This window comes from Sceloporus undulatus, chromosome 3 (genome assembly GCF_019175285.1).
Source record: "Sceloporus undulatus isolate JIND9_A2432 ecotype Alabama chromosome 3, SceUnd_v1.1, whole genome shotgun sequence".
In the NCBI taxonomy this organism is placed as follows: Eukaryota; Metazoa; Chordata; class Lepidosauria; order Squamata; family Phrynosomatidae; genus Sceloporus; species Sceloporus undulatus.
Genome location: NC_056524.1, coordinates 88,267,458 through 88,294,412, shown reverse-complemented (window position 1 = coordinate 88,294,412; position 26,955 = coordinate 88,267,458). Strand labels below are relative to the sequence as shown.

Below are 26,955 nucleotides of genomic sequence, written 5' to 3'. Positions count from 1 at the left end.
AGTGCAGAGCATGTGGCCTCTGTAAACCCCTTACATATGCCCTGGCTGCACCTTTCTCTGCCCCAATGAAGGATTGACAGTCCCTCCTCTCTAGGGAGAAGATTCTCCCTTACATCTGGTCACTCTGGGATCAGCAACTGAGCAGCAACCAAGAGGCCCCTTGCCTGCACTGGACTTTGCCACAAGGCTGGCACATGTGAGAGGCTTCTCGGTCACTGCTCAGCCAGATGTTCAGTTGCTGCTCTCAAGATGACAGGGTGCAAATGGAACAGCAACTGAGCAGCCAAACAGTGACCAAAAAGATTCTTGCCTGTGCCAGCCTTTGCTGCAAGACTGGCACAAGCACGAAGTTCTCAGTTACTGTTCAACCATTTGGTTGATGCTCCCAAGGTAACCCGGTGCATAGGGAGCAGTAACTGAGATTGGCTGTTTTGAATTTGCAGTAGAACAGTAGACCTAATATCAAAAAAATATGCCAAGGGGGACGCATTAGGGTTTTTACCCAAGAGGAAAGGGGAATAGCCTGAAAAAGTTTGAGGAGCACTGATTTAAATGCTTATAAGACTGCTCTGTCTCATATATGTTGCTTTATTTTCATTAAGGGGTGAAGCAGATGGTGATCCGAGAGTGGCCAGATGCTGCTTTCAGCCCAATCGCCCCAGGACAATGGGAAACACATGCCGTGGCACCTAGGGCACCTTCTGCAGCGGTCCCAAATGGGCCGCGGCAAGGAGAGGAAAATGCAATTGGGGTTGTGGTTTTGGGCCACCTTAGGCGGCTCTGCCACAGCACCAGAGCAGATTCAAGGTGCTCTGGGGGCATGTGCTGCCCACATCTGCCTGTCTGTTTCAGGCCTAAGTTTATCTTTTTTTAGTGCAAACTGTAAGCTTTGGAGTTTCTGGGAAAGCAACATAGAAATATTTTAAATAAAATAAACATTTACTGACCCTTCATTCCTGAAATGTTAGTCACCCTTCATTTATCACTGGGTGGTACGGAGGATCAGAAGAGCATTTTCAGGAAAAAAAAGTCAACTCCCTTTCAAGTACATCAAAGAGATGATACCCCACTGAATATCTAGTTCTGACCCTAAATAGTGCCCTTCATATGTCTTGGAATTCAAAGCCCCGCATCCACAAACAGCAAATGGTGATAATAGTGGAGGAGGAAGTTGAAATTTGGCAGATCTGGTGTGCAAGAAAGGCGAAGAGATGAGGCAGCCTTTACCTTTAGGACCATGGTGGGGATGAGGATTGCATTAAACATCTATCCAGGGTCATCTTGTTGGGATAGGTTACTCTCAGTCAAGGGAAAGTAGATCCCACAGGCTACCTACAGTCCTCCAAGGCTGTTCTGGAATAGCTGGACTTATTCCAGATCTCTCTTCTGAGTGCTAGAGGAGCCAATCAACCTATTTTGCTGTGAAGAAACCTCCAGGAGCAACAATGCAAACACACACACTCAAAAAGCTCTCCTTCCCACCACCCTGGGGGAAACACTTCCACTTCCACTTTTCAATTTTGCATGGTATTTGGCATGAAGTCCACAGGCCAAAAATCCGAACCCTGCACCTCCTAAAGTTACTCATCTCACAAATTATAACTGCTTAGTACTCAGAAACCATCTTTCTTAAGTTAGAACAAAACTAGTATTTCTTTCTTTAAGACATCAACAACCCTGTTCATAATTTCTTCCTCATCCAAAAACAGCTCATCAGCTAACATGCCATTCCCAAACTTTCTTTTACATACTGCATGGCTTGAGCATTGGATTATGACTCTGGAGAACCAGGTTCTAATCCCAGCTCAGCTATGGAAACCCATTGGGTGACCTTGGGCAAGTCACACTCTCTCAGCTTCAGAGGATGGTCATGGACCCCCCCCCCCCAAGAAACCTGCTTTGAAAATCCCATAATAGGTTCACCTTAGGGTCACCAGAAGTTGGAAGCAACTTGAAGACACACAACAATAAGTGTGTCCTAAAACTGCCTGTTGTCTTATGGTGACCCCATGAATTTCATGGGGGCTTTTAGGCAAGGACTACTCAGAGGTGTTTTCCTTTCCTCTTATAGCCTGCAGCTCCTGGAATTCATGGGCGGTGTTCCTTCCAAGTACTAACTAGAGCTGACCCTGCTTAGCTTCCAGGATCAGATAGAATCTGGTGCCTTAAGGTGTCTAGGCTGAAAGTTCCTTTCCATCCAAATTCAAAAGAGGTTGCTTCAACATTTGTTTATTCCTAAATTCTCTTCTTTGTTGCTGCAGCAAAAATGCTCCAGGGACTGTTTTCTTCCAGCGACTTAACAAGCAACTCCCTCCAGGTTCTTCTCATAGCTATCTCTAACAATATGCAAACACCTCTCACAATAACCTTATTCGGGTGTTCAAATTATTCATGAAGTAGGGCCAAATAGGGATTAGTGCACTAGCTTCCTCTTACAAGATTCTGCAGAAACTAGAAGCAAACATCTGCAGCAGATTAATTTATTTATTTCATTTTATGCCACCTTTTTCCAAAAAAAAGGACACAAGGCGGCTCATAAAATAAAATAAAAACATTTAAAAATTTAAAACAGTTATAATGATCTACCTAGAACAATATAAAATTATCATTAAAACATACAAAAAATAAAGCATAACTAAAACACCCCCCCACACACACACATATAAAACCACCCTGTCATGATAATTACATTAAAAAGCCTGCCTAAATAAAAAGGTGAAAGGCCAGCAGGAAGGAAAACACCTTCTGTACACTTTCTGTACAATTGAATACCCAGGCAAATCGCACAACATGGCCCTTCATATCTTTTGCATAATCTGAACATCCGGGGGCCTTTCACATTACAGAATTAGAGTGCTACGATTCTACTTCAACTGCCATGGCAAAATCCTATAGACTCCTGGGATCTGCAGTGTATGGACGGGCATTTGGAATTCTCAGCTAGAGAGCTCTAGTACCAGCCCAAACTACAAATCCAAGGATTCCATACGATGCAGCCATAGTAGTTAAATTGGAATCATAGTGCTATAATTGTGTAATATCTTGTGTTAGATTTGGAGCTGGTGTGCCACAGTGAGTGCTTTGGAGAACATATCCTCAATATGACATCCTTTCAAATATTTAAACAGGGCTAACCTATCACCTCTTAACCTCTTCTCTAGGCTAAAGATCCCCAGCTCCCTAAGTAGTTCCTCATAGGGCGTAGTTTTCAGACCCTTCAGCATTTCGGTTGCCCTCCTTTGGAACATGCTCCAGTTTCTCAACATGCTTTTTGAATTGTGGTGCCGCCCAGAACTGGATACAGTATTCCAGGTGAGGTCTGACCAAAACAGAATAGAGTGGCACTATTACTTCCCTTGATCTAGGCACATGTACCTGGACTATACCACTTGGGAGTGTCTGTAAGGGCTCACATACCTGAATATTTCTCTATATATCTCAAAGCCCAGAATCATCATTCAGGAGGAGGAACTACACACAAGCTCTGTATATTATAGATATTTTCATATAAATAAACAATGGATCTGGATGCTTGAAGGGACATGCACACACACAAAAGGCACAGTGAAGTAGTAGTTTGTAGATTATATAAAAGGCTAAGGGCAAGGTTACACCCTTTCTCCAGTCTCTCAGGTTTTATTTACCATGAACAGAACAAGCAGGAAGAAGGTAATATTAAAGAAATGTGAGTGATTTTAGAGAAAGCTTTTTTCAAGCCATCAAGCTAAAATATTAATTTTGCAGGTGCTTTTACATGACAGCAACCTCCACACATAATCCTGCCTTATTTTTTCCATTGCTGTTTCTCTTTTTTTCTTTTTCTTGACCAAGAAAATGTGTTAAGAAGAAAACACAGAAGAGCTACACAATGTTCTTAGCCTAGGGGGGGAAAACCTAGGACTGCAGACATTTTGTTGCTATGATACATTTACTAGCTGGTTATGGCTTGATATAATTTGACCAAGGAAATTACCATATAAAAAGAAAATTTATTTTCTGTAGGAATGGAAGGAGTTAAAAACATCTTTTTAAAAACTTACATCATATATAAAGAAACACGTTACAGATAACTCACTGTTTCAAAACCTCGGTGAGGGTGATCAGGAAAGCCAGCTGGTTTACCTCCTTTGAATTCGTCAAGCAGCAAAAATGGATCCATGTTTTTCAACTGAAAAATAAAGTTAATATCATTTTTGAATTATTTTGTTTTAGAGAGGCAATACAAATTTGCTTAAATAATTTAGTCGATAATGGACTACCCTATTAGGTTATCCAGCTTGAAAAGGACAAATTAGACATTTATTTATTGCACTTACATCCCGCCTTTCTTCCAAAATGAGATCCAAAGCAGCTTACCAGCATTTAAAAGAGATATTAAATGAGCTGCACAGAATTTTGGAACAAAGCTTTTACAATGAAGAAGATTCTGTATTCATGGTGATTCTCTATTTTATAGGTCTATTTTTAATATCTTTTAACATTTTATTGTCAGTGCTGTAATTGTACTGGTAATTTATCTCCTTCAGTTGTAACCAGCGTAAAGAACAATCGTTGAAAAACAGGTTCAACGCTAAGGAATTCTGTGAACTGTAGTTTTGTGAGACATTTAGCTTTCTTTGTCAGAGAGCACTAGTGTCAAAATAAACTACAATTCCCAGAATTCCCTACCACTGAGCCAGAGCACTTAAAGTGGTCTCAAATTGGATTATTTCTGCAGTGTGTTTTGGACCACGCACTATATTTATAGAAACATAAAGTTGTAAGAGGCCCTATGCATCACCAAGTCCAACCCCCTGCTTAGTGCTAGAGCAGTGGTTCCCAAACCTTAATCCCCCAGGTGTTTTGGACTTCAGCTCCCAGAATTCCTAACTGTTGGCCAAACTGGTTGGGGCTTTACTGGGTGTTTTGGAGGACCAACATTTGGGAACCACTGAACTAGAGCAGGTAGCTGTCCAGCCTCTTTTTGAAGACATCCAAAGAAGGAGATCCCATTAAATCGGTAAGCAATTACATTCAGCCCCCCATATCCACAGATTTTTTTATCCATGGATTTGAGTATGCATGGTTTGAAAATATTTTTGAAATATAGAAATGCTCAAAAGCAAACCTTGATTTTATGTAAGGGACACCATCTTACTGTGCCATTATATTTAATGGGACTTGAGTATCCATAGATTTTGGTATCCACAGGGGATCCTAGAATCAAACCCCAGCAGATACCAAAAGCCGACTGTAGTTCCATTACTGAACTGTCCTCACTGTCAAGACGTTCCTTCTAATGTTCAACTGAACTCTATCCTCCTGCAAGTTAAAATCATTAGACTTGGCTTTCCCTCTGAGGCATCAGGGAACAATAAAGTGGTTGCCCGACTCGGCGGGCTGACCGCTTTGCCGCTAGACGCAGCGAATGACTACAAGCCCCAGAGTGCTTTGATTTCGCAGATCCTGACCTCATGCTTTGTGCCAACCCTACCAATGGTTTGCTTAATAAAGTTGTGGCCTTTCCTCCAGCACGGTCTCCTGTGGTTATTCGGCAGCAGCATCTGAGGCAAATAGAACTTTCCTCACTGTCACATCCCTAGTGGATTTAAAGAGTGCAGTCATCTAATGTAATCCCTCAGTCTTTTCTTCATCAAGACTAAGTATGCCCAGCTTCTTCAATGTCTCCTCATGTGTTTTGTTCTCCATACATCTTATCATCCTCATTGTCCTTCTATGAAGTTGTTCCAACCTGTCTACATCTTTCTTAAAATGAAGCCCAGAACTGAACGCAGTATTCCAGATCAGGCCTGACCAGCACTTAATATAGGAAGAATATTACTTCCCTCAGCTTGGAAACTAATCTTCTATTAATGCAAGCTAAGGTAGCATGTGCCTTCTTTGCTGCAGCATCACGCTGCTGACTCATGTTCATTTTATGATCTACCAGAATCCCAAGGTCTTTTACACATGTGGTACTGCTAAGACAAGTATACCCCATCCAATATCTGTGCATTTGGCTTTTGTGTCCTAAATGTTGAATTTTGCCTTTTCTGTCAATTGAATTCCATTGCATTAGTTTCAGCCCATTTTTCTAGTTTATCAAGGTTCTTTTGAATTCTGTTCCTATCTTCCAATCTGTTGGCTACCCCTCCCAGTTTTGTATACATTTTGGAAGAAGCTTTTTGTTTAGTTATGCAAGCCTCTAGCTGGTTAAAAATGTTTTTGTTTACTTATGCAAGGCTTACCCGACTTGGTTGAGTCATTTCATGTGTATTAATAATTAATAATTTGTTTTATTTATATACCGCTATTCCAAAGATCATAGCGGTGAACAGCAAGTAAGCTAATTTGCCCCCAACAGTCTGGGTACTCATTTTAGCGACCTCGGAAGGATGCAAGCCTGAGTACAGCTTGGGCCCTTTTGCTGGTCTTGAACTCGCAACCTTGTGGTTTATGAGTGAATGGCTGCAGTACAGGCATTTAACCACTGCGCCACCAGGGCTCCCTGTGTTGTTAAGTCTGAATAAAAGGTTTGCTGAAACATGTTGAGCCACTGTTTTTTTTCTTTTTCTTTTGTTAGCAGTGTAGGAAACTATCCCTATTATTTTCATGTTATTTTTTTATCTTTGGTACCAAAGTTTCTGTTAAAGAATTAAACCTCAGGAATACTTTCTACTTAGTTAACTGAGGTATACCTGTACTGGCCTACACCATTACCTGAAGCACATCTACATGTTTGAAGATGGGGATCATGGACTATACAGTACTTATTTATTTTAAACATTTAGATGTTTAAATTTATGGTACTGTGACAATCTAAAACAGAAGATATCTCATAATAAAGAGTGTGTGGGAAAATTCCCCTTATTTCCTTAGAAACTATCATTAAACATTACACTGCTTAGAAGAGTATTTGGTTTAGACCTATTTAGCAAGTATGCTGTTAAAGAAATGCCTGTGCTTTAGTGCATGGTAAGAAACTTGTGGGTGAGCCAGTGTGGTGTTGTGGTGTGAGTGTTGGACTATGACTCTGTACACCAGGTTTCAAATTCCGGCTTGGCCATGTAAGCTAATTGGGTGACCTTCAGCAAGTCACACTCTCTCAGCCTCATAGGACAGCAATTGCAAACCTCCTCTGCAATACTTGTCAAGAAAACCCCATGATAGGCTTACCTTAGAGTCACCATAAGTCGTAAACGACTTGAAGACACCACCACCACCACAACAACAATGGGACTTCAGCCCATGGGCCTAATGCAGCCTGAGAAGAATCTAGATCTGGCCCATCTGCTTCCTGATAGTAAATAGAAGTAGAGGGATCCTGGCTATCTCTGATCGGACCTATAACAGTGGGAATTGACAACACTACAATTCACTGTTGTTATGGAATCTACCTGGAAGTACAGATGAGCAAAAAGCTTACCTCTGGTCTGCCAATGCTCCGACGCACACGAGCCCCAACTCCTTCTGCTTGCTCCCTACTGAGCACCGTTTTGATAACTTTCCTTACCACAGCCATTGTCACAAGATTCAAATCTCAAAGACTTCAAATCCCAAAGACTTCAACAGCCTGTCAAAAATAAATAACAAATGTTTTAATTTAAATTGTATTAATTACAATGCCCTGTTTTTTAAAAAAATTAAGTAAAAGAATACGCAGGCAGCAGTATTTCAGTTACCTAAACCATGAAATGAATGCTCAGGGAAGGATCTTTTAAAAATAAATAATTTCGTGTCTATTTAATATTTAATATTCCAATTAGAAACTTTTTTAAAAAAGCAAGGTTTATTTTTACGTGTTGTTAGGTTCTCTCAAGCTGGCATTGTTTTCCCTCATGAGTGAAAAAACTACAAGACATATTGCTCACAATCTCTCAGCCTCAGAGGATGACAATGACCATTACTAAATCCCCTTGCATTAGTACAGTAGATACACCAGTTGAACAGACTTAGGTTCAAAACACACTGCAGAAACAATCCAGTGCTAGGGAATTCTGGGAACTGTAGTTTTGCGAGACATTTAGCCTTCTCTGTCAGAGAGTTCTGATGCCACAATAAACTACAATTTCCAGGATTCCCCAGCACTGAGCCAGGGTGGTTAAAGCAGTCTCAAACTGGATTATTTCGGCAGTGTGTTTTTGGCCCTAATTAAGTACAGTGGACCCGCACCATACGCTGGTGCACTATACTCGGCTTCCAACTTACATGGAAGCCACATGAAAATTAAAGAAATGGCGCACACACCCATGGTGCGCACACTGCCCCAAGCCACGAGCACACGCCTCATTGTTTGCAATGGGGTGCGAGCATACATGGATTTCCCCTTATACGGGAAGGACTCACTGTACACTTAAAAGTGTCACAAAATTGTAACTAAGTAGCAATTGTGAATATAAAACAGTTACAGATAAGTAAACCTAGGGAACTGGTTCTTATTCATGATCACTATTCAGGGTGCATTTACACTGTAAAAGTAATACACTCTGACACCAGTTTAAGGGCTATAATTCCATTCTATGGAATCCTGAGATATATAGTTTTTACAAGGTCTGTAGCCTTCTCTGCCAAAGAATGCTGGTAGCTCACAAAAATCCCAGGATTCTCTGGGACAGAGCCATGGCAGTTAAGATGGTGTCAAATTCCTTTATTTCTACAGTGTAGATGCACCCTCAGTTCCAATTTTGTCACTCCTGACACAATCACAACTAAAGCCCAATTTTCCAGGGAAGAAGGAGATCCATTCTGGCAGCGACTGGAACGCAAGTGAACTATACTTCCATCAGGTCTGGAGGGGAGACAGGCCAAGAGAGTTTCCTGTACATCTACACCACAGAATTAATTCAGTTTGATACCACTTTAACTGCCATGACTCAATGCTATGGAATTCTGAGATTTGTAGTTTTGTGAGGTATTTTGCCTCCGCTTCCATAGTGCTGTGGTGCACATCTAACTACACATTCCATTAGTCCATAGGTAGTTAAAGTGGTGCTAAACTGCATTAATTCTGCAGTGTATACTGCAGCGTGGCATAGTGGTTTGGGCATCGGATAATGACTCTGGAGAACAGGCTTCAAATTCCCACTCAACCATGAAATCCATTGGATGACCCTGGGCAAGTCACACTCTCTCAGCCTCAGAGGCTGGCAATGGCAAACCTCCTCTGAAGAAACCTTGCCAAGAAAACCCTGTGATAAATTCACTGCCTTAGGGTTGCCATAAATTGGAAATGACTTCAAGGCACACTTCAGTACCAAACTAATTATTAATAGTAATTAAATAATAAGAATAATTGTGTATTCCTGCATAGCAGGGATACGCTGTGAGAGGTTCCCCTTTGGGTCACCATAAGTTGGAAATGACATGAAGGCACACAACAACAACATTTAGGTAAGTATATTCAACTAAGTGGCTGTTTAACTGTGGTCCAAAACACACTGCAGGAATAATCCACTTTGAGACTTCTTTAACTGCCCTGGCTCAGTGCTAGGGAATCCTGGGAACTGTAGTTTATTGTGGCCCCAGAGCTCTCTGACAGAGAAGGCTAAATGTCTCTCAAAGCTCCAGTTCCCAGAATTCCCTAGCACTGAGCCAGGGTGGTTTATGCTTGTCCAGCGCCTTGAGTCCCTATATTGGGAGAAAGGTGGGATATAAGAAAAGAAAAGAATAATAATAATTAAAGCAATCTCAAACTGGATGATTTTTTTCAGTGTGGTCTGGACTTGACTAGCTGTGATTAAGAGCTCAGCTCAGGTCTTGCAAAGTCAGGCCCATGCTTGCCTTGCTCCATCAATTCTACCCACCTTGCCTTACTCTTTCTCTCTGTTCCTATTGCCTTCCACTTGGTCTCTTTTCTAGCTATGCAGGCCCTCTCCAAAAGTGCCAGTTTTGGTCCTGTTTGGTTTCCCATTTCAAAAGGAATGTGAATGCATGTACTCACCACCTTCTTTTAGGCAGGGCCTCTTGGCTAAATGGCTGCAAGCTTGAAGAGGGAAACCTTGCAGAAAAGACAGTGTATCTTGCCTTTTGAAGGGAGGAAAGGAGGCAGGAAAGCCAGCTCAGGGTGACTCAGCAAAGCCTGCCCAGGCTCTTCCCAAGTGATCACAAAACAATGAATACAGAAGAAGGGGAGGCAGGAGGTGAGTCAACAGTCTAAGCATGGGGGGGGGGTTTACATGTGTGACCCACAATCAAAGGGGAAACAACTCGTGGCACCCCTAAGATGCCACAGATTTTGGTGGAGCCAAGCTCCCCTAAGCACCCTCCCAGACCACAGTCACTCAATGTGATGGAGCCACCCTGGGCTCAAGGGGGCTGGCAGGCTAGTTTTTCTTGTTGTTGTTGTGTGCCTGCAAGTCATTTACGATTTAGGGCGACCCTAAGGCCACCCTAGGCTTTTCTTGGCACGTGGAGCCCTTGCCACCTTCTGAGGCTGAGAGAGTGTGGCTTGAGTGTCTATGATGGCTGAGGCAGGATTCGAACCCAGCTCTCCTCTGGCACAAAGTGCCCAACCCCATGGAAAAACTTACTTCTACCCAAAGGAGTTTGATGAGGACTTCCAGAAGCCAGAAGGGGGCTCCCAAGCTCTATTCCTGCAATGGGGGTGGAGGCTGGAAAGCAGGACCGCCCCCCCCGCCCCCCCAAAAGCTGGCTCTAGCTCCCATCCGCCAGAAGGAGGAGGAGCAAACCCATCATCCTTCCTCTCCCAGGAGGAGCCAGGGTAGGCAAGCCTCCCATTGGCTGGAAGGGGGTTTTATGTGGAGGGGTGTGTGCTCAGCCTTGCAGACGTCGGTGCAAAGAGGTGGGCCTTCAGGGGATGATCAGCTTTTGCAAAGAAGGGAAAGCTAGGCAGGCATTTGGGCTGCATCTGCACTGCAGAGGGAATCCAGTTTGATACCGCTTTAGCTGCCAGGGCTCAGCGCTCTGGGATTCTGTGATGCTCAGATAGAGAAGGCTAAATCTCTCACAAAACTTATCAGCCTCACAATTCCAGAGCGCTCTCTCTCTCTCTCTACTCTATATCATCTATATAATATAGCACATTACATATACAAACAATATATATATATATATATATATAATTTTGGCTTTTTTTAAAATGTGTTTTACTCTTTTAATAACCATCTGTTTTAACATTATAACCATTTAATTCCTTTTTCATGTACTTTTCTGTTGTTTTAAACTGTACTGTTGATTTTTTTTAATGTTGTGAAGCCACCCAACGTCCCAGTTCTGGGAAAAGAGCAGGATACAAATATAATAATAATAATAGAGCAAAGTGGCAAAGTGGTGTCAACTTGGATCACTTCTGCAGTGAAGGTGACTCTTCTGTTTTTCTGTAGCCCCCAAACTGATGGCAAATTTCAAGTGTATCATTTAAACGATGGCTTTTAAATACAGATTGTTTTCACTAAGTGTCTTGTGTCTTCTGTTAAGATGGCGTCTGCTTTTAACTGGTGTTTGTATGTATCTTTGTTGGCCTGTTGCCTGAGTCTGCATGACTGAAGCAGCAACAGGAAAGACCTCTTGGCATGGCAACCCTATCTGTGTCCACTGAGCACTGAATTTAATGGCACTTGTCCCAAGGCACATGTGAGTCCATATCTTCAGCCCTAAATAGAACTTGAGCCTCTAATGGAGAAGAGGATGAGAATTTAGTACTCATCTTTTTCTTTCCCCCTTTTAGTTAAGATCATGGGTGGCTAGCTGTGTCCTTCCAAGTTTATTACACGGGACAAATCCCGTGCAGAAACTAAATTTAAACTGAAAACAACCCGCATTTCAAACTAAATTTAAAACTTTAAACTGAAAACAATGATGTTCAGGGTTAACCCAAACAAAGTTGAACAGCATTTGCGGGATGCACGAAAGAGAAATAACGCAAAAATAATCCAAACACAAAGTTGTCAAAACCAGCTGCTTTTTACTTTCACTAAATTTCTGCTCAGATTATTTTCACATTATTTCCCTTTCACGCCAATGCATCTGACAAACAATTTTAAAGTCCCATTTCTGCACAGGATTTTACCAGTTTGCACTTCATGTGATAAACTCCCAAGTGTTTTTGGACTGCCGCTTCCATATTCGCATACCAGGGCTGCTGGGAGCTGTGCAACAAGAAATTCAGTATTTTAGAGCTTTGCCCATAGATGTGATGTTCTTAATGCTGCTGCCAAAGGCACATGCTGCCTATTTACAGTCCCCCTAAAAAGTGGTGGTGGGGATAATAATTGTTGCAGTTGTTAAATGCCCTTGAGTTGGCCTTGACTCATGGCAATCTTGTGGATGAGACATCTCCAAGATCTCCTGTCCTCCATTGCTCTCGTCAGGTACATAGACTCCTGGCCATGGCCTCTCCAATTGAATTCGACCATCTGGCTTGTGGCCTTCCTTGCTTTCTCCTGCCCTCTGCCTTTCCTAGCATCATTGTCTTTTCTCATAATTCATGCCATCTCATGATGTGGCCAAAGTATGACCCCCCTCAATTTAATCATCCTGTGGCTTGAGTGATCTGTTCTAGGACCCGTTTGGTTGTCTTTTTGGCCATCTGTGATATCTTCAGCATTTTCTCCTGCACCACATCTCATATGAGTTTTTTTTTCTGCCAGCTTTCTTCACTGTCCAGCTCTCGCATCCGTACATAATGATGGGGAATATATAAGATGCAAAAACCAGATCAGCTACTTCTTCGCTAACTTGATTATGGTAGGGTATTAACTAGCTGTGCGCACTGACCGGGGAGTTAAACCATTATGTATCTGAACTCAGGTGGATTTATAAATGTGGAGCATCATATAGCAAAACAGTTCAATACAGGAGCAACATAGCTCTGGTAATACAGAAGCAGATAGCAGGTATTTTTCAGATAGAGAACACCTAATTGTGAATCTGAATATGCCAGCAACTGCTCACAGATAAAACACAGAAGGTGCTTAAATACAATGATTGATTGACTCCTTCATATCAGTGTAATTGTTTTTGTGCACAGTTAGTGCTGTATCACAGTCAAGAGGAAAAGAGTATGCAACTTTGGGCATGAGTTGTCATCAGAGAACATGAAAATGCAAATGGAAAGAAGCAGAAGCTTTAATTAGGGTATGTTTACTATGAGGCGTAAACTGGTTTTAATACATTCAGCTTTCACAGATTCTCCCCTAAGGGAAAGGAGTAGTCATAATTGTGTTATAGATCTGTCAAATCTCCTCTAACTCAGGGAACTGCTGAAATGAAGGGGAGTGGGTGCTTTTAATGAATATCATCAGCAGTAACAACAAAGAGCTCTGTGACGCCTTAAAAACTGACAAATTTATTATCACATAAGTTTTTACAGGCAATGATCCAGTTTATCAGATGCATGAAGTTTCCCCCCAGAATTTCAAGTATAAATAAGAGGGAGGAGAGAATTCTGGTTAATAGTTTATACAGCTAATGAAATATGCTTTAGTTCACAAAAGTTTATGCTATAATAGGTTTGTTAACTTTGAGGGGCCACAACATTTTCTTCTTGCTGTGGCAAACCAACTCAGCTACCCTTTTGGAAAATGTTGGAATATTTAAAAATATTCACCCTTTTGACAGTGTTTGGATGAAGTGCCTTTGTCTGCGATTTGTAGTTTTACAAGCTCTTTTACCTTCTGTACCAAAGCACACTGGTGCCTCACAAAACTACAAAACCGAAGGTTGCGGCCATGGCAGTTAAAGTGGTATCAATGCACTATTTCTACAGTGTAGATACAGCCTTGGTTCACTCCTTAATCCAGGAACTGTTGCTCTCAGCAAACCTAAATACACTTACTAGGGTGTCAGGCCCATTGGTACTGTTGGTACTTTATTCTGAATAAACATGCATAGAATTTTGCTATCAATTGGCTTCATTTACTTTGAGTAGACACTTAGCCCAAAACAATAGACTAAAAAGTGTTGTAAGGCCATTCCATAAACTTTGTTACCATTATTGTCTGTGAATACTCACTTCACACAATGCAATCCTCTACAAGTCTATAATTCACTAGGGTTGGCTTATTCCCAGGAAAGTGGATACAGAATTACAATGGTAGTCAAACCTAATAACATGGTATGAAAATTTAAAACCAGCTAATTGGAAATTATCTAAAGGGACAAAATAAAGCAAGCAGGTATATGACACCTGGGTAAATTATAGTGGGTTCTATGAATAACATGCAAATAATGTTTGATAGATATCAGTATGTCTGCCAAATATGTAAAAGAAAGAAGTACAAAGAAGGACACTTCCTTTACAAGCAGTCATAAGGAAGGGAGGAATCTGTCTCAGTAGAAAGCGCCATACCAAAGTAAGCCACATTGTTTTTTAAAAGATATTTTACAAGGGGTTATCAATGCATTGTTCTTTATTATCTATTTTGTCTTTACTATATTATAAGCAAAATTTGATGATGAATTTAATTTGCTTTCAATATTTGTAATCATATAGAGGTATTATGATCTTTCCCCCGCAAGATAGAGAGTATTCATCTTTAGAAAAGTCATTATATTTGTGGATTATTAAGCCTAAGAATATTGGTCTATAAAACCAGAGCAAAACTGGTTATAAAAACTGGGCAACTGATTTGTGCAGGTGTACTTGTTTTACAGTGCAGTTGTATGCATGTCTACTTAAATGTCAGCCTTTATTTATTATTTTTACCCAGGAACTTTTAGCAATTGAGGAATGAATAGCACAGGGGAAAAATCTATTCTAGAAGAAGTACTGGTAAAGAAGTCTCAGCAGAAGAAGAAAATCTCTCCAAATAATTACAAAGAGCGCTTGTTTGTTCTTACAAAAACAAGCCTCTCTTACTATGAATATGAAAAGGAGGTAAGAAATAGAATTTTATTATTTTTTTACAATGCAATGGAAGAATTTAAGGGGTCTCTTAACACCTGGACCTCCTGTTAACCTGTTTTCATGAAATGTTTAAGAGGTCAGATGTAAAAGTAGATATAGCTCCTTTCCATAATGAACAAATCTTGTCCTCTTTTGCACACCTCCTCCCCCCATGGTTTTGTGTATTTATGGGCAATATTGTCACAATCCTTGTATCATATTATGTTTTTAGAAAAAAGGAACTAGAAAAGGATCAATTGATGTTAAGAACATTCGATGTGCTGAGGCAGTAGATCTTGAGGAACAAACCCTTCCAGGAAGACAATATCCCTTCCAGGTAACAGAACAATATTGGATAAAATGTTTATCTATCAAATCGTCTTTTGGGTTGTGGGAAACAAGCTGGATGCCTTAGAATGGCTTGCAGTCCTGTAGAGGTACACAAATGTTTATGTTAGCTAGAAAAGAAGTTGGTTTCTAATCGTCTCTGACCATTGACATGCTAACTAAAGTTGATAGAGAGTCCAGCAGCATCGAGAAAGGCACGGTATGTTCTTCAAGCATAGGGAAGCTATTTACAGATCCATTAGCAAGCAAAGTCACTAGTCTAAAAAAGTAAATACTGCCAGCTCTGGTGTTCCCCAGCAATAAGCCAATTATAAAGGTTATTTTTATTGATGCCCCTGACCTGAGATCTTAGGGAGACTGCCCTTTACTCCCTGTCTACCACATAGATTTCTACCACAAGGTTATGACTTTTGTCATATGTATGACCTGGGGGCTGGAAACAGTGTTAGTTTTGCCTTTATTAACTCTCATGTTAAAGAGGCTTAATTAGGGGTATAAAACTGCTTATTTATAAGAATTATACATTTGTATTTATATTTACATTTAATTATCTGGCCTCTGGATATTCAGGCCATTTTAAAAGTATTTTTAAAGATTCTTTGCTATTGCCTTCCTGGCTTTCTTTCTTTCTTTTTTTGTTTGTTTGTGTGGTGGCTGGGTTCCCAACCACCTGAAGACTTCTCCTGAACTACAAAGGGTTAATCTGGGAGGAGGTACATGCTAATGAGAGATGACATCACATGCTAATGAGCAGCTACATCATAGCTGACGTAAGGATCACTTGGCCAATCAACAGTGCCAGAGCGGCAGTTTCAAAAGATTCCAAGAGAGGGGTTTAAATACCCCTGTAGGACCATGTGTCCTTTGTTCTCCATCTTGGCTGGTTTGGAGAAACCAGAGGCTTTGTCCTCTGAGAAGCCGGAGGACTGGCTCTGGCATGCAGGTAGAGTTGGCAAGGAGCCAACTCCCTGATTCCAAGAACTCCACAAGGACTGCAAATCCCATCATTGTGTGAGTAGCTTAGGAACAGTGTTAGTCAGTACGTCTAGGTTTTTGTTATGTTTATCTAATAGCTTGCCTGAAATGAATATCTTTGTAACTGTGTTTTCTGACCTGCCAGGCAAGGCGGCCTAGCATGAGTGATACCTTACTATTCTATACTATTTCTTTAAAATAAACTTCTTTCTTTTAAAAGCATCTGCTATCTCTTTGGCTCCTGTACACGTGCCTTATCTCGGTTATTGATTGCTGTGGGCTAGCAAGAAAGGAAACTAGATCTCTCTCTCAAGCAAGTCTCAGTGTGTGCTTGGGAAATATCGTTTATTGTGCTTGGGAAATATAGTTCATTGGTAATTCACTGAGTGGTGGCAGCGGAAGATTAGTTCTTTTTAAGGGATCTCCCTGAGAGTAATAGCCACGCACAGGGCTTTGCTCTCAAGGAATCATCACAGTTTGTTTGGTGGTTTTTTTTATTTTCCTCATTGCTTTTTAATTTGTTTTAAGCCACATCAGAAAATGTAATAAAAGACCAAGCTATAATAGGTGCTTTAAATCATGGATAGGACTTGTGATGCTCTCTCATTGTTGTTAGGCTGTGACTTCTACCATTCTTACCCAATTTGCTTTGTAGGTTTGCAGTCCAGTAATGTGACCTTCATGACCAAATGAGGGAACAAGTCAAATGATTTGTAGATGATTCTTCCGTTCAAATACAGGATGTATTGAAGAAGCAGGAAAGACCACTACTATGGGTTACTGTGCTGTAGCTGTCCTGGCGGGAGTAGGAAGGGTGCAACCAAGAAAGGATTGCTACGATTTGTGACCCAAGAACATGGGTGGTGGTGAGCCTCCTTCTTTGGCTGCTCTCCTTCTCGTGGCTGCATGAGGATGCTGGTAAAAGGTGAATCTGTGGTGGCTTCTCTACCCTGTGAAAGCATCTTTGAAAATTGCACACTTTTTGAAGATTTTCCTGCAGCAGTGAGGAAATTGATTAAATTATTTGCTCTCTTCTTTCCTTTGTATATTTCCCATCACAGAATTCCTTTAGAAGCACTCCTTTAAACTGCCTTTCCTTTTGTGATTGCAGGCAATGCTTGGTTTTCCCATGCAGGTCATGTCAGTTGAACTACTCCAAGTGTTAGTCCAAAATGTAAAGTGTATGTGCAAGATATCCCCACAAAAGGTTCAGAATCAAAGGTCCAAAACACACTGCAGAAATCATTCAGTTTGAGACTACTTTAACTGGTCTGGCTTATTGCTAGGAAATCCTGGGAACTATAGTTTATTTGACACCAGAGCTCTCTGACAGAGAAAGCTAAATCTCTCACAAAACTATAGTTCCCAGAATTCTATGGCACTGAGCCCGGGCATTCGCTTTTCCTTACAGTTTCAGAACAACTTTTATTGTTTGTCACATGGGCCATAGAGCTATGTTCTGTGTTCTTAATCAGTATTCCTCGGTCTTTTTAAAACTCACCTATCATATGTGATGAGCTTTAGGTACTGTCTACTTCATACCAACCTTCATCAGGGGCAGCAAAATAAACCAGACAGTACCATACTTTCCAACATGTCATAGATGAAAAGCAGGACATGTGTGGCCAAACAACATCAGAGTGGTCAAGATGGCAGATGTTATTAGTGAGGAGGAACATACAAGCAAGGAGAGGTTGCAGCAGTTTGCTTTTCCCTGAGCCTACTGGGAAGAGCAAGACTGTGTCTCCTCGGCTAAGTGTAAACTAATCTCTCTCACACTTTTAACTCATTTAGCAGCAATTGACATTAGCCAGGACAAAGAGGGAAAACGGAAGGGGGAGCGAGAAGCTGTGACATTTTAAAAGCAGTGGGGCAATGGAGGATTAATCAGGACTGTCCCTGCCAAACTGGTACAGTTGGAAGATATAACTAAAAACTTTTGTTTCACACATACATTAGATGAAACAACAAAATGTGATGCAGCAGAGCATTGGACCTGACTGGAGTACATTATATAATTGGTTGGAGATGCTTTTAATGAGGTATCTACTGAGCTGCTTTCTTTTCTGCCTAGATTGTGTACAAAGGTGGCCTCCTGTACATCTTCTCTGCAAGTGAAGACAGTCGAAGACGATGGCTGGAGGCTTTGCATAGAGGTACCAAGCGTTAGAATCAGATTTTTTAAAAGCAAAGCTTAAATTATTTCTGTTACAAATAATGTATGAAAGTTTAGCTCTGCTAGCAAAATGACAATACATCTGTGAAAGCCCTTTACAGAATAACTTACAAGAATAAACAAAATACCCAAGTAGTCTACAAAATGAAAACATAATTTAAGTACAACAAAGCAGTAGGACACAAGCTGAGCACAATATGTAGATACTTTTGAGAAAGGTTGGGTAAGTTATTACCTGTAGTAAAGTGGTAAAATTGAAGTGCAAATGTTTCTGGCCATAGTCCCATGAGAGTCCAAAAATGGCAACATATGTATTCGCCCATATTAAAGCAGGCCTAACTGTTTCCATCTCTAACAAAAGCTAAATCAAATGGGATTTAATTGCACATTCAAGAATAAGTCACACCCCCCCCCAATACTTCATATTAGCAGGGGGAGACTCACAACAATACATTTCTACTGAAAAAATGTATTAGCATGAAGTTTGCAGCTAAACTCAAAGGGAAAAGGGATGTTTGAGGGGAGTGCCAGATGATATCATCCTTCCTAACCAAAATGTCCTGGTGCTTTGACCCTAAAAGCTTTGATTCCATTACAAGACTGGTTATTATATAAGAATTCTGCAACTGACCTTCCTAATCCATACTCTTAATATTGTGCCTTAATTGTATCAGTTTATAAGATTCTGTTGCCCACTGAGAGGTAACGGACTGGGATCTGTCGTGGTCTTAATGATGGTGAAGATGTTGAAACTTAATCCAGGCAACATGGAGGTGTTCCTGGTCAGCTGAAGTGGGGCATATGTTGTTGCAACATTTCTGCTGGCTAGTCATCTGTTTCTGGGTGCTATTCAAAGTGACTTGAGTCCAGGCTGTTTGAAGGACCATTGGTATTTCCCCATATGAGCCTGAAAAAGCTCTGAGGAGAGGTCCTTCTCTCTGTCTCATTACCTTCTCAGGCTCATTTTGTAGGAACAAGGGTGAGTGCAGTTCTGTATGGCTACTCCCAGACTTTGGACTCTAGGATGACTCCTTCCTTGCTCTCCTATCAGCAAGCTAAAAACATTTCCACTCCACTAGGATTTTAGAAATTGACTGTGATGGGCTTTTAATGGTGTGCTGTGTTGTTCTGTTGATTTTAAAATTGTCTTTTAATGTCTTTTAAATAGTTTCAGCTTTACAGATTGTTTTAAGTGTTTCTAAATAACACACACACATTTTTACTGATGTTGTATGATTTTAACCTACCTTCCTGCTCTTCTTTTGCCAGCAGGCAAAGGCTTTTTTGTTTAAGCAGGATTTTGATATGTAAGTAGCGAGGTTTCTTATAGGGGTTCTCTTTATTTATTTTAACTTTTGTATGCATATTAAATGATTTTCTGCTGTTTAAATGTGATATTTTTAAATTTTAAAAAAACATTTGTTACATTTTTAATTTATCCTTTTTGTGAGTTGCTTTGGGTCGTAGTCCTGGAGAAAGGCAGCATACAAATGAAATCAATAAAGTTAATTAATTAATTAACCTGTACTTTTAGTAATTTGTAAGCGGCTTTGGGTCACATTATCAGGGAAATGATAGGATACAAATGAATAATAGGAGAAGGTGAATGAGAAGGTGAACAAGAAGATATGATTATTCTGTAGCAGTAAAGATTTTTTGTTTCTTGTTCTCCCCCAACCATCATCTTTTTCAGAGATGAAAGATAATACAGATTTACTAAACAAATACCACAGTGGTTTCTTTTCCAGTGGGAAGTTCCTCTGCTGCAACCAGACTTGCAAAGCAGCTCCTGGATGCACAATATGGGAAAAATGTAATGTGTTACCTTTGATTGGGTTTTTTTGGAGGGGGAGGTTGAGTCACAGGCTGCATCCACACGGGAGAAATAAAGCAGTTCGATACTGCTTTAACTGTGATGACTGTGTTCTACAGAATCCTGGGATTTGTAGTTTGATGAGGCACCAGAGTGCTCTGACAGACCAGGCTAAATATCTTACCAAATACAATTCAAAAGATTCCACAAAATGAAGCCATGACTGTTCAAGTGTTGTCAGACTGCTTTATTTTTGCAACATGGACATATCCTGGTGTCACAGTGGTTAAAAGCCTATACTGCAGCTACTCACTCACAAACCACAAGGTTGTGTGTTCAGTCCTGGCTCAGGGTCGACTCAGCCTTGCATCCTAAAATGTGTACCCAGCTTGCTGGTGCAATTGTCTTACAAGTTGTAAACTGCTTAGGAATGCTTAAATGTATATAAGCAGTATAGAAATGCACTTACTATTGCTATTGCTTGCTATATCCACAATTGGAAAGGAGAGCCTGCAACTAATTACTTTTATGCACAACAATAGATAATAGAGTTCTGTGATAATTAACACTGCTAGTACACATGTTGTTATGTTGTGCACTTGAAGCTCCACATTGTACTGTAAGTTCAGGGAATTGTGTGACAGTAATATTAAACATAATTCCTTCTCACCTGGCAAACCAATCCTAACCTAGTTTACTAGGATGTAAAGGACACAATTAGATGATGCTCTGGTGTGGGTCGAGAAACATTTGGAACTATATACAACACAAGATTGTTTTTGGCTCCTTTAGAATACCTATAATGTCCTTCTATTATCTTAAAAAGGCTAATTTATCTGTCTTAGAAGCTTCTAGGAGCAGCAGTTCACCTTCAGAATAGATTGCAGGGGCCTTAGGAAATTTAGCTTTTTTAAAAAATACCACTTACTTCTGCCTACTTCTGGTTTTGTTTTTTCTTTGCTTTTTTTCTATATTTTTGACAATCAATTACAGCTCTCAAATGATTTTTGGTGCATAAAACCGATCCCTGAACTCACTGCAATTGCCCACCCTGTGCTATGCTGACAAGAGTGGGAAGGTATTTGTAGGTCAAAATCATTAAACAGGAAAGTGGGTACTTCACCCCTCACAGCTGCCAGAAGTTTTTATCTTTCTTTCTTTTCTTTGTGTTTTTGTCTAGGCTGTTTCTAATCATAATAATAAAGAGAGATGGGGTGTATTCATAAGGGAATTAATGGGTATGGAAATAACTCACTGTCTGGCTTCTGCCAATTGATTCTTTTCTCTGGAATACTATCTGTCTAACTTTGCAGTTAACATTGCCAGGCAAACATAAAATGGAACTCCTTTAATGTATGGTTACATCTTGGTGTGAATAATGATTGCATTAGGTTCACTAACAGCCTCGAAGACAGACGATAAATGCCGGCCTCAGGGCAGAGTGGGGGCATGGCGTCCAAACAATGCATGCCCTCATGCTGTCCTGACACTACTGTCACGCTGTGCACCCAACCACACGGTGGGCAACATCATGGCACTCCTTTGGCGCTACATCCAGATGACACAATGTCAAAAGGATGCCAGAAGGTGCCACGGCGGCAGTAAAAGTACACTTTCCATGGTGCAAAAAGGAGCCACAAAAGTGGCTCCTTTTTTGCACCATGGAAATGCCAGATTGGGGCCGAGGCATGTAGTTGCCACAGCCCTGATCCGGCACTGAAAGGGGTGGCTTCAGGCCACCCTTAGTTCCAAAATCTGCAAATGTCTTTGTAAATTCTATAGAAAAAACTTTGGATATTAAAAAAAATAAATTTTGGGGAAAGCATTGCCCATTCTAGGCAGAAGGATTTGTGCACTTAATTCTCAATAATATGGCTTTGAATTCCATGTTTGTGGTAGTGAATTAGAGCTGCCACTTCTTTAACAGCTATGTGGCAGTCAGAGATAACATAATCTTCTTTGTACCAAAAATAGCTATACTGTATATACTGAATTTGGACAGTCCAGATGCTTGAGAATGTCTTTCACAAAAACTTTTTTCTTATTGTATACGTTCAAGTTATTTCTGATTTATGATGATTCTAAGGCAAACCTGTCATGGGGTTTTGCTTGACAGGATTTGTTTAGCACAGGGTTATCCTTGCTTTTCTTTGAGACTGAGAGAGTGTGACTTGCCCAAGGTCACTTAATGGGTTTTCATGGCCAAGTAGGGATTTGGATCCTGATCTCCCAGTGTCCTAGTCTGATACTCAAACCAATATACTGTACCATGAAATTCTTCCTAGATTCTGTGAAAAGACCTTAGATTTTTTTTTATTGTCCGTAACTCCTGAAGTTGGAGGAAGCAAAACTGACAGATTTCTTCAGCCTGCGTGCAGGACTAGAAAGAAACTTATAGTATTTTGTAGGACAGCAACCTAAAACATTAGTTTAAAAAAGCAGGACCCTACCGCAGGGGGCTAAAACCCCAGTTTACCTTTCCCAAATTCAGTGCTAATTTGGGAGACGGCTGGCTCCTTTCACACAGAAATCCCGGATGCAGCCCGGGTCCTGTAAGCCGCTTCGGTGGCCATTTGTAGAAGTTGGAAGCTTCTGTTTTCAAAAGGGGGCATTGAAGCAACTTACAGGACCCAGGCTGCATCTGGTACGGACCCAGGCAGCAATTCAGTCCCGATTTCTGTGTGATAGGACCCGGCTGCCTCCCGAATTTGCACTGAATTTGAGGTAAAGTAAGCCGGGGTTTTAACCCCATGTGATAGGGCGTGGAACCTATAGCCCTCTATATTTGTTAGACCACTCTTCTCCTCACCCCTAAATGTTGGCCATTGTGGTTAGGGCTCATCGGAGTTAGAATCCAGTTACATCTGGAGGGGAAAAAATTCCTCTTAACCCTAGTATGAAATATGTGGTTTTCCAAGTGGTGATTGATGTGGAGAAATAAAATATTAATGTTTATGATTCTAGTGTGTTTCAGTAATCTGAGTGGCTGCACTCAGAAGTAAGAAGTACATCTTAGAAGTAATATGTGATGTACTGGACAAAAAACACAGTCCATTAGATTAGGAGGACCATGTATTCCTCTTCCCCTTCACTTGGTACAAGCTCAAGTTAGGGCTAGTCTGCATGTAAGTATATTGTGCGAATTGCTGTGGATTTTTGCACATTTGCATCAGTGTTTAATTCTCTTCACTTTCCTGCACAAATTTGCATCTATTTGCCCTCTCTCTGCTGAAAATGTGTAGCTATGCAAATCCATGTGAATCCATGCAAAGGGGACAGACAGCCATACATTCAATAATGTGCATCCTCACAAATATTTGTGGATTCCCCCAGTAAAAACTGTGATTCTTTATGTTGCAGAGTTTATGAAGTCCCCCCCTGCCCCTGGCAAAAATCCTGAATTTCTCTGAATCACATGTGATCACAGTCTATCTAGATAGAATGAACAGTATTTTAATTTTGTAGTTTTCACCAGGGAGATAAATCTGGCCAGTCTGCTGTAGAAAGCTGACAGTGTTTCAAGTTCAAGAATAATGAGACGGAACCAGACAAGTCAGTGGTAGCAGTGGCTATTTGTATTGGGGCAGAGCTGTGGCCAGGCACCATTTCATAGCTGTTGTACTACCTGAATATGAAGGTACGGGATATCTATTTTTGTAATACCACAGACTGTAGATATGCTAGCATCACTCCTGGTTAAGCTATCATAACATCTCAGAAGGATTCTGGCCACCCTGTCTGATTTAAAAACACTTTTTCTCCCCCATTTCCTGGGGTGGGGGAAAAAACTCCACAAAAGAAACTGGCATGTCAGAGTTGAGAGTTGTTGCCTACTGTTTTCTCTGGTGTACTGGCTTTTATGTTAATGTAGCAAGATGTGTGTGCTGGAGAGGAGAAGAATCGAGAGTGAAATGGTACCGCTTAGGCACACATATTGATGGTAAGGGCTGTTGTGTACTTCAGGAGCTACAAACAATGCACTGTTATTTTTTTTCTTCAAATGCAGCTGTTGTTATACAGAAATATGAGTACTGGTCCATTTCCAAAACAAATGATCTACATGCAAATGTTGCACCCTGGCCTAGCTTCTGACACATCACAGTTTTACTTGCTAGTTAATCTTTACAGTTAGATAAAGGGTGCTCTACTGTTTGGAGAACACTGCATTTTAAATGTTGCTTCTCTCAAAACAATTTAAGATTTTAACGTTGAGTTTAAGCCACTGTTACCCAACCTGAAACTTTCCAGTTGTGCTGCTCTATGACTCTCATTATCCCTTGCCAGTGAAACATCTAGAGGGCACCAGATTTGGGGAGACCAGTTTCAGTTACGCATGCCTAGAAGGAAGGAACATAACTGGATCAGATCAAGGTCCAGGTTTTTCTGACAGCTACCAACAAAAGACATCCAGCCTATACAGTCAGAAGGATGACTTCTATTGTTATTTGCCCTTGCTGTCTGATATTCTCAAGGACCTTGCTGTGATTCATGAAGAGTGAAGAATCTTTTCCTATAATTTGATACACTGGGTCTGAGTGTGTGACAGGCTCTTTTGAAGGTACCCATTAGTTCCACCTTCCAATTGCAGATATATGTACAGACTCATCTCAGCCTAGAGGATGCATGCCTGTAGACTTTGGTCTTCTCTACATGTGATTGAACCCAAATTCCCCCCAGGCTCACTGTGTCCTGTTTACACAATGCAGGACCAAAACCCCAAATAGGGTCCAGATAGTCTTCAAAATGCTCACACCTCCACCAACCCACATTTTTAAGGTTTACCTTCTGCTGTGGTTTTCCCCTCCAGCTCTCTGTGTAATGATGATGGGTAGTTGCCTTTCCACATAGTCCTTGCAAACCACCTAGTGCCACCACTGCAGGTGTGTGAGTCACTCTGAGGTCAGAATGAGGCACCATTATCAGTAGTGTGCTAGGTGCCTCATTCTCACCTCAGCAGCAACAACATCATTTTCTGTCAAGAGAGCCAAAAGATAAGAGGTGAATATTGGGGTAATTCAGTACCAGAATACTCTAGGAGCAGCCCAGAGTATTCTGGCAAGTAGACAGCAGCTCTCTTTAAAGAGAGCTAAGTGTTGTCACTCAGCACACATGCAAGTGTTCATTTGCAATGGTCCAGTGTAGCATTGGGTGCTGCTGAGTTCCTCTGAATGGGATCTTTATTCCATAACAATACACACTGAAATTTGCCCTGGTTAGTCCAGTGCTTATGCCATAATAATTAAAGCTGCCAGAAAGTTTACCCAATGTCTAACTCTAGGTCCTACTTGTAGGATGTGTGGGAGCTAGGAGCCAATTCTCTCTCTCTCCCTCTCTCTCTCTCACACACACCAAAGCAAGCCCAAATACCCCTCTTTTCCTTTTCACTCCCCATAACTGTCTGTTGCCATTTTGAGATACATGGTTGAGGAAAAATGGGTATTTGGAAGTAATATGGGGTTCTGGGTTGTCTGGAAGGGTGCTGAGTTCACTGATAAGTGGTATAAAAATGTAAATGCTATTGCTATTGGGGAGATTGGTGAGAGGGGGTTTCAGGAGCCAAAAAAGTGAAGCTGGGGATCTACATGCAGCCCATGGGCAACATTCCCCCCCCCAACTCCTGTTCTAGGGGATGAATTTCACTTAGGTTTTTTTTCTTAATGTAGACTCCAGCCTACACAGTGTAAGCAGTGCAGTGAAACCACTCCCACCCATACCAGGACAACTGGTAAGTGAGAATCCTTTTAGCAATCCATTTTAGGTATTTATACTTGTGGCAGACAGACCATTGAAATGTCTGAATTGATGGGTGACTCCTGGCAAGAAGAGAGGTCCTTGCCCTGCCTCTCTTTTCATCTAATATAATTTGTTTTTTAACCAGAGCTTCAGGAAGCTACTTTTGTTTTTGGACTACATTGTACAATTTTTCCAAGCTCTGGTTTTAACCTAGTCCTGGGAACATGTGGCCTTCCAAATGTTGGATATAGCCATGTTAGTCCGTAGAATCAGTATGTAGAGAGATCTTGTAGCACCTTTGAGACTAACTGAAAGAAAGAAGTTGGCAGCATGAACTTTCATAGACTTCATTCTACTTTGTCAGATACATTTATTGGAGTGAAAATCAGGGACAGACATATATGTGCCATTGGTATGTGAGAATGTCAATTAAAATTCAAAATCTTTTGTGTATGGAAATGAAGTAGCAAGTCCAGTTTTAACGATGGTCGTTAGTGAACAAAGACATTGGGAATTGGCCAATGTTTATGAAAATGAAGAGGCAAGGCCAGTTTGATGTTTGTTTGATGTACAACAACTCCCATCAGCAAAAATACCCATTGGTAAGGACCAATGGTAATTGTAGTTCAACAGTGTCTTGGCGGACACCTCTCTATCTCCTATTCTGACCCACTTGTTGACAATCAAACCTAAGCTCTGCAAATGCATGTTGTTTAAATATCTGAGCCCATACATACATATAGAAGGATATGCTACATACATCGCTATACAGTTTGACAGTAAACATTACAAACTGTCATTTTAGGATTCAAACTTACATGCAGGAAAAGATAATGGTCTCTTTATTGTTCCATCTAGTGGGAAGTTGAAAAGGTTGAAAATATTTCTCATTGTACTGGTTCCTCAAGCACCCCTAGCCCACAGAAAATAGCTATAGAGACGCCTAGCCCTTGTACATGTTTGACATTTACATGGCACAGTTATGATAACTTTGTTTCAGCTAATTATGGGAGCAACTCTTCCATTCTTAGTTACTGTTGCCACTCTTTCAAAAAAGGCTTCAACAACTAGGAGTGTGATCACACA

The 26,955-nt window shown here is 40.9% G+C and overlaps 2 protein-coding genes across 4 annotated transcripts in view; one reads left to right on the top strand and one right to left on the bottom strand.

Moving 5' to 3' along the window:
- PIR (pirin) overlaps positions 1-10,659 on the bottom strand; it is a 45,531-nt gene extending 34,872 nt beyond the window's left edge. The window contains exons 1-4 of one of the 3 annotated variants that reach the window (XM_042456860.1): positions 10,509-10,651; positions 9,920-10,002; positions 7,406-7,552; positions 4,076-4,168 (exon numbers count right to left, since the gene is read on the bottom strand). In XM_042456860.1, coding sequence (XP_042312794.1) covers positions 4,076-4,168; positions 7,406-7,501 — 189 coding nt within the window. In that variant the 5' untranslated portion in view covers positions 7,502-7,552; positions 9,920-10,002; positions 10,509-10,651. The other 2 variants (XM_042456859.1, XM_042456861.1) reach the window with 2 other exon arrangements.
- A 2,312-nt stretch (positions 10,660-12,971) lies between these two features.
- The window catches only part of LOC121925825 (cytoplasmic tyrosine-protein kinase BMX-like), a 38,946-nt gene continuing 24,962 nt past the window's right edge, over positions 12,972-26,955 (top strand). Inside the window, exons 1-7 of the mRNA XM_042458399.1 lie at positions 12,972-13,074; positions 14,649-14,815; positions 15,057-15,161; positions 18,222-18,303; positions 20,017-20,136; positions 25,800-25,861; positions 26,728-26,821. Coding sequence (XP_042314333.1) covers positions 14,669-14,815; positions 15,057-15,161; positions 18,222-18,303; positions 20,017-20,136; positions 25,800-25,861; positions 26,728-26,821 — 610 coding nt within the window. The 5' untranslated portion in view covers positions 12,972-13,074; positions 14,649-14,668. The remainder of the gene's footprint in view (positions 13,075-14,648; positions 14,816-15,056; positions 15,162-18,221; positions 18,304-20,016; positions 20,137-25,799; positions 25,862-26,727; positions 26,822-26,955) is intronic.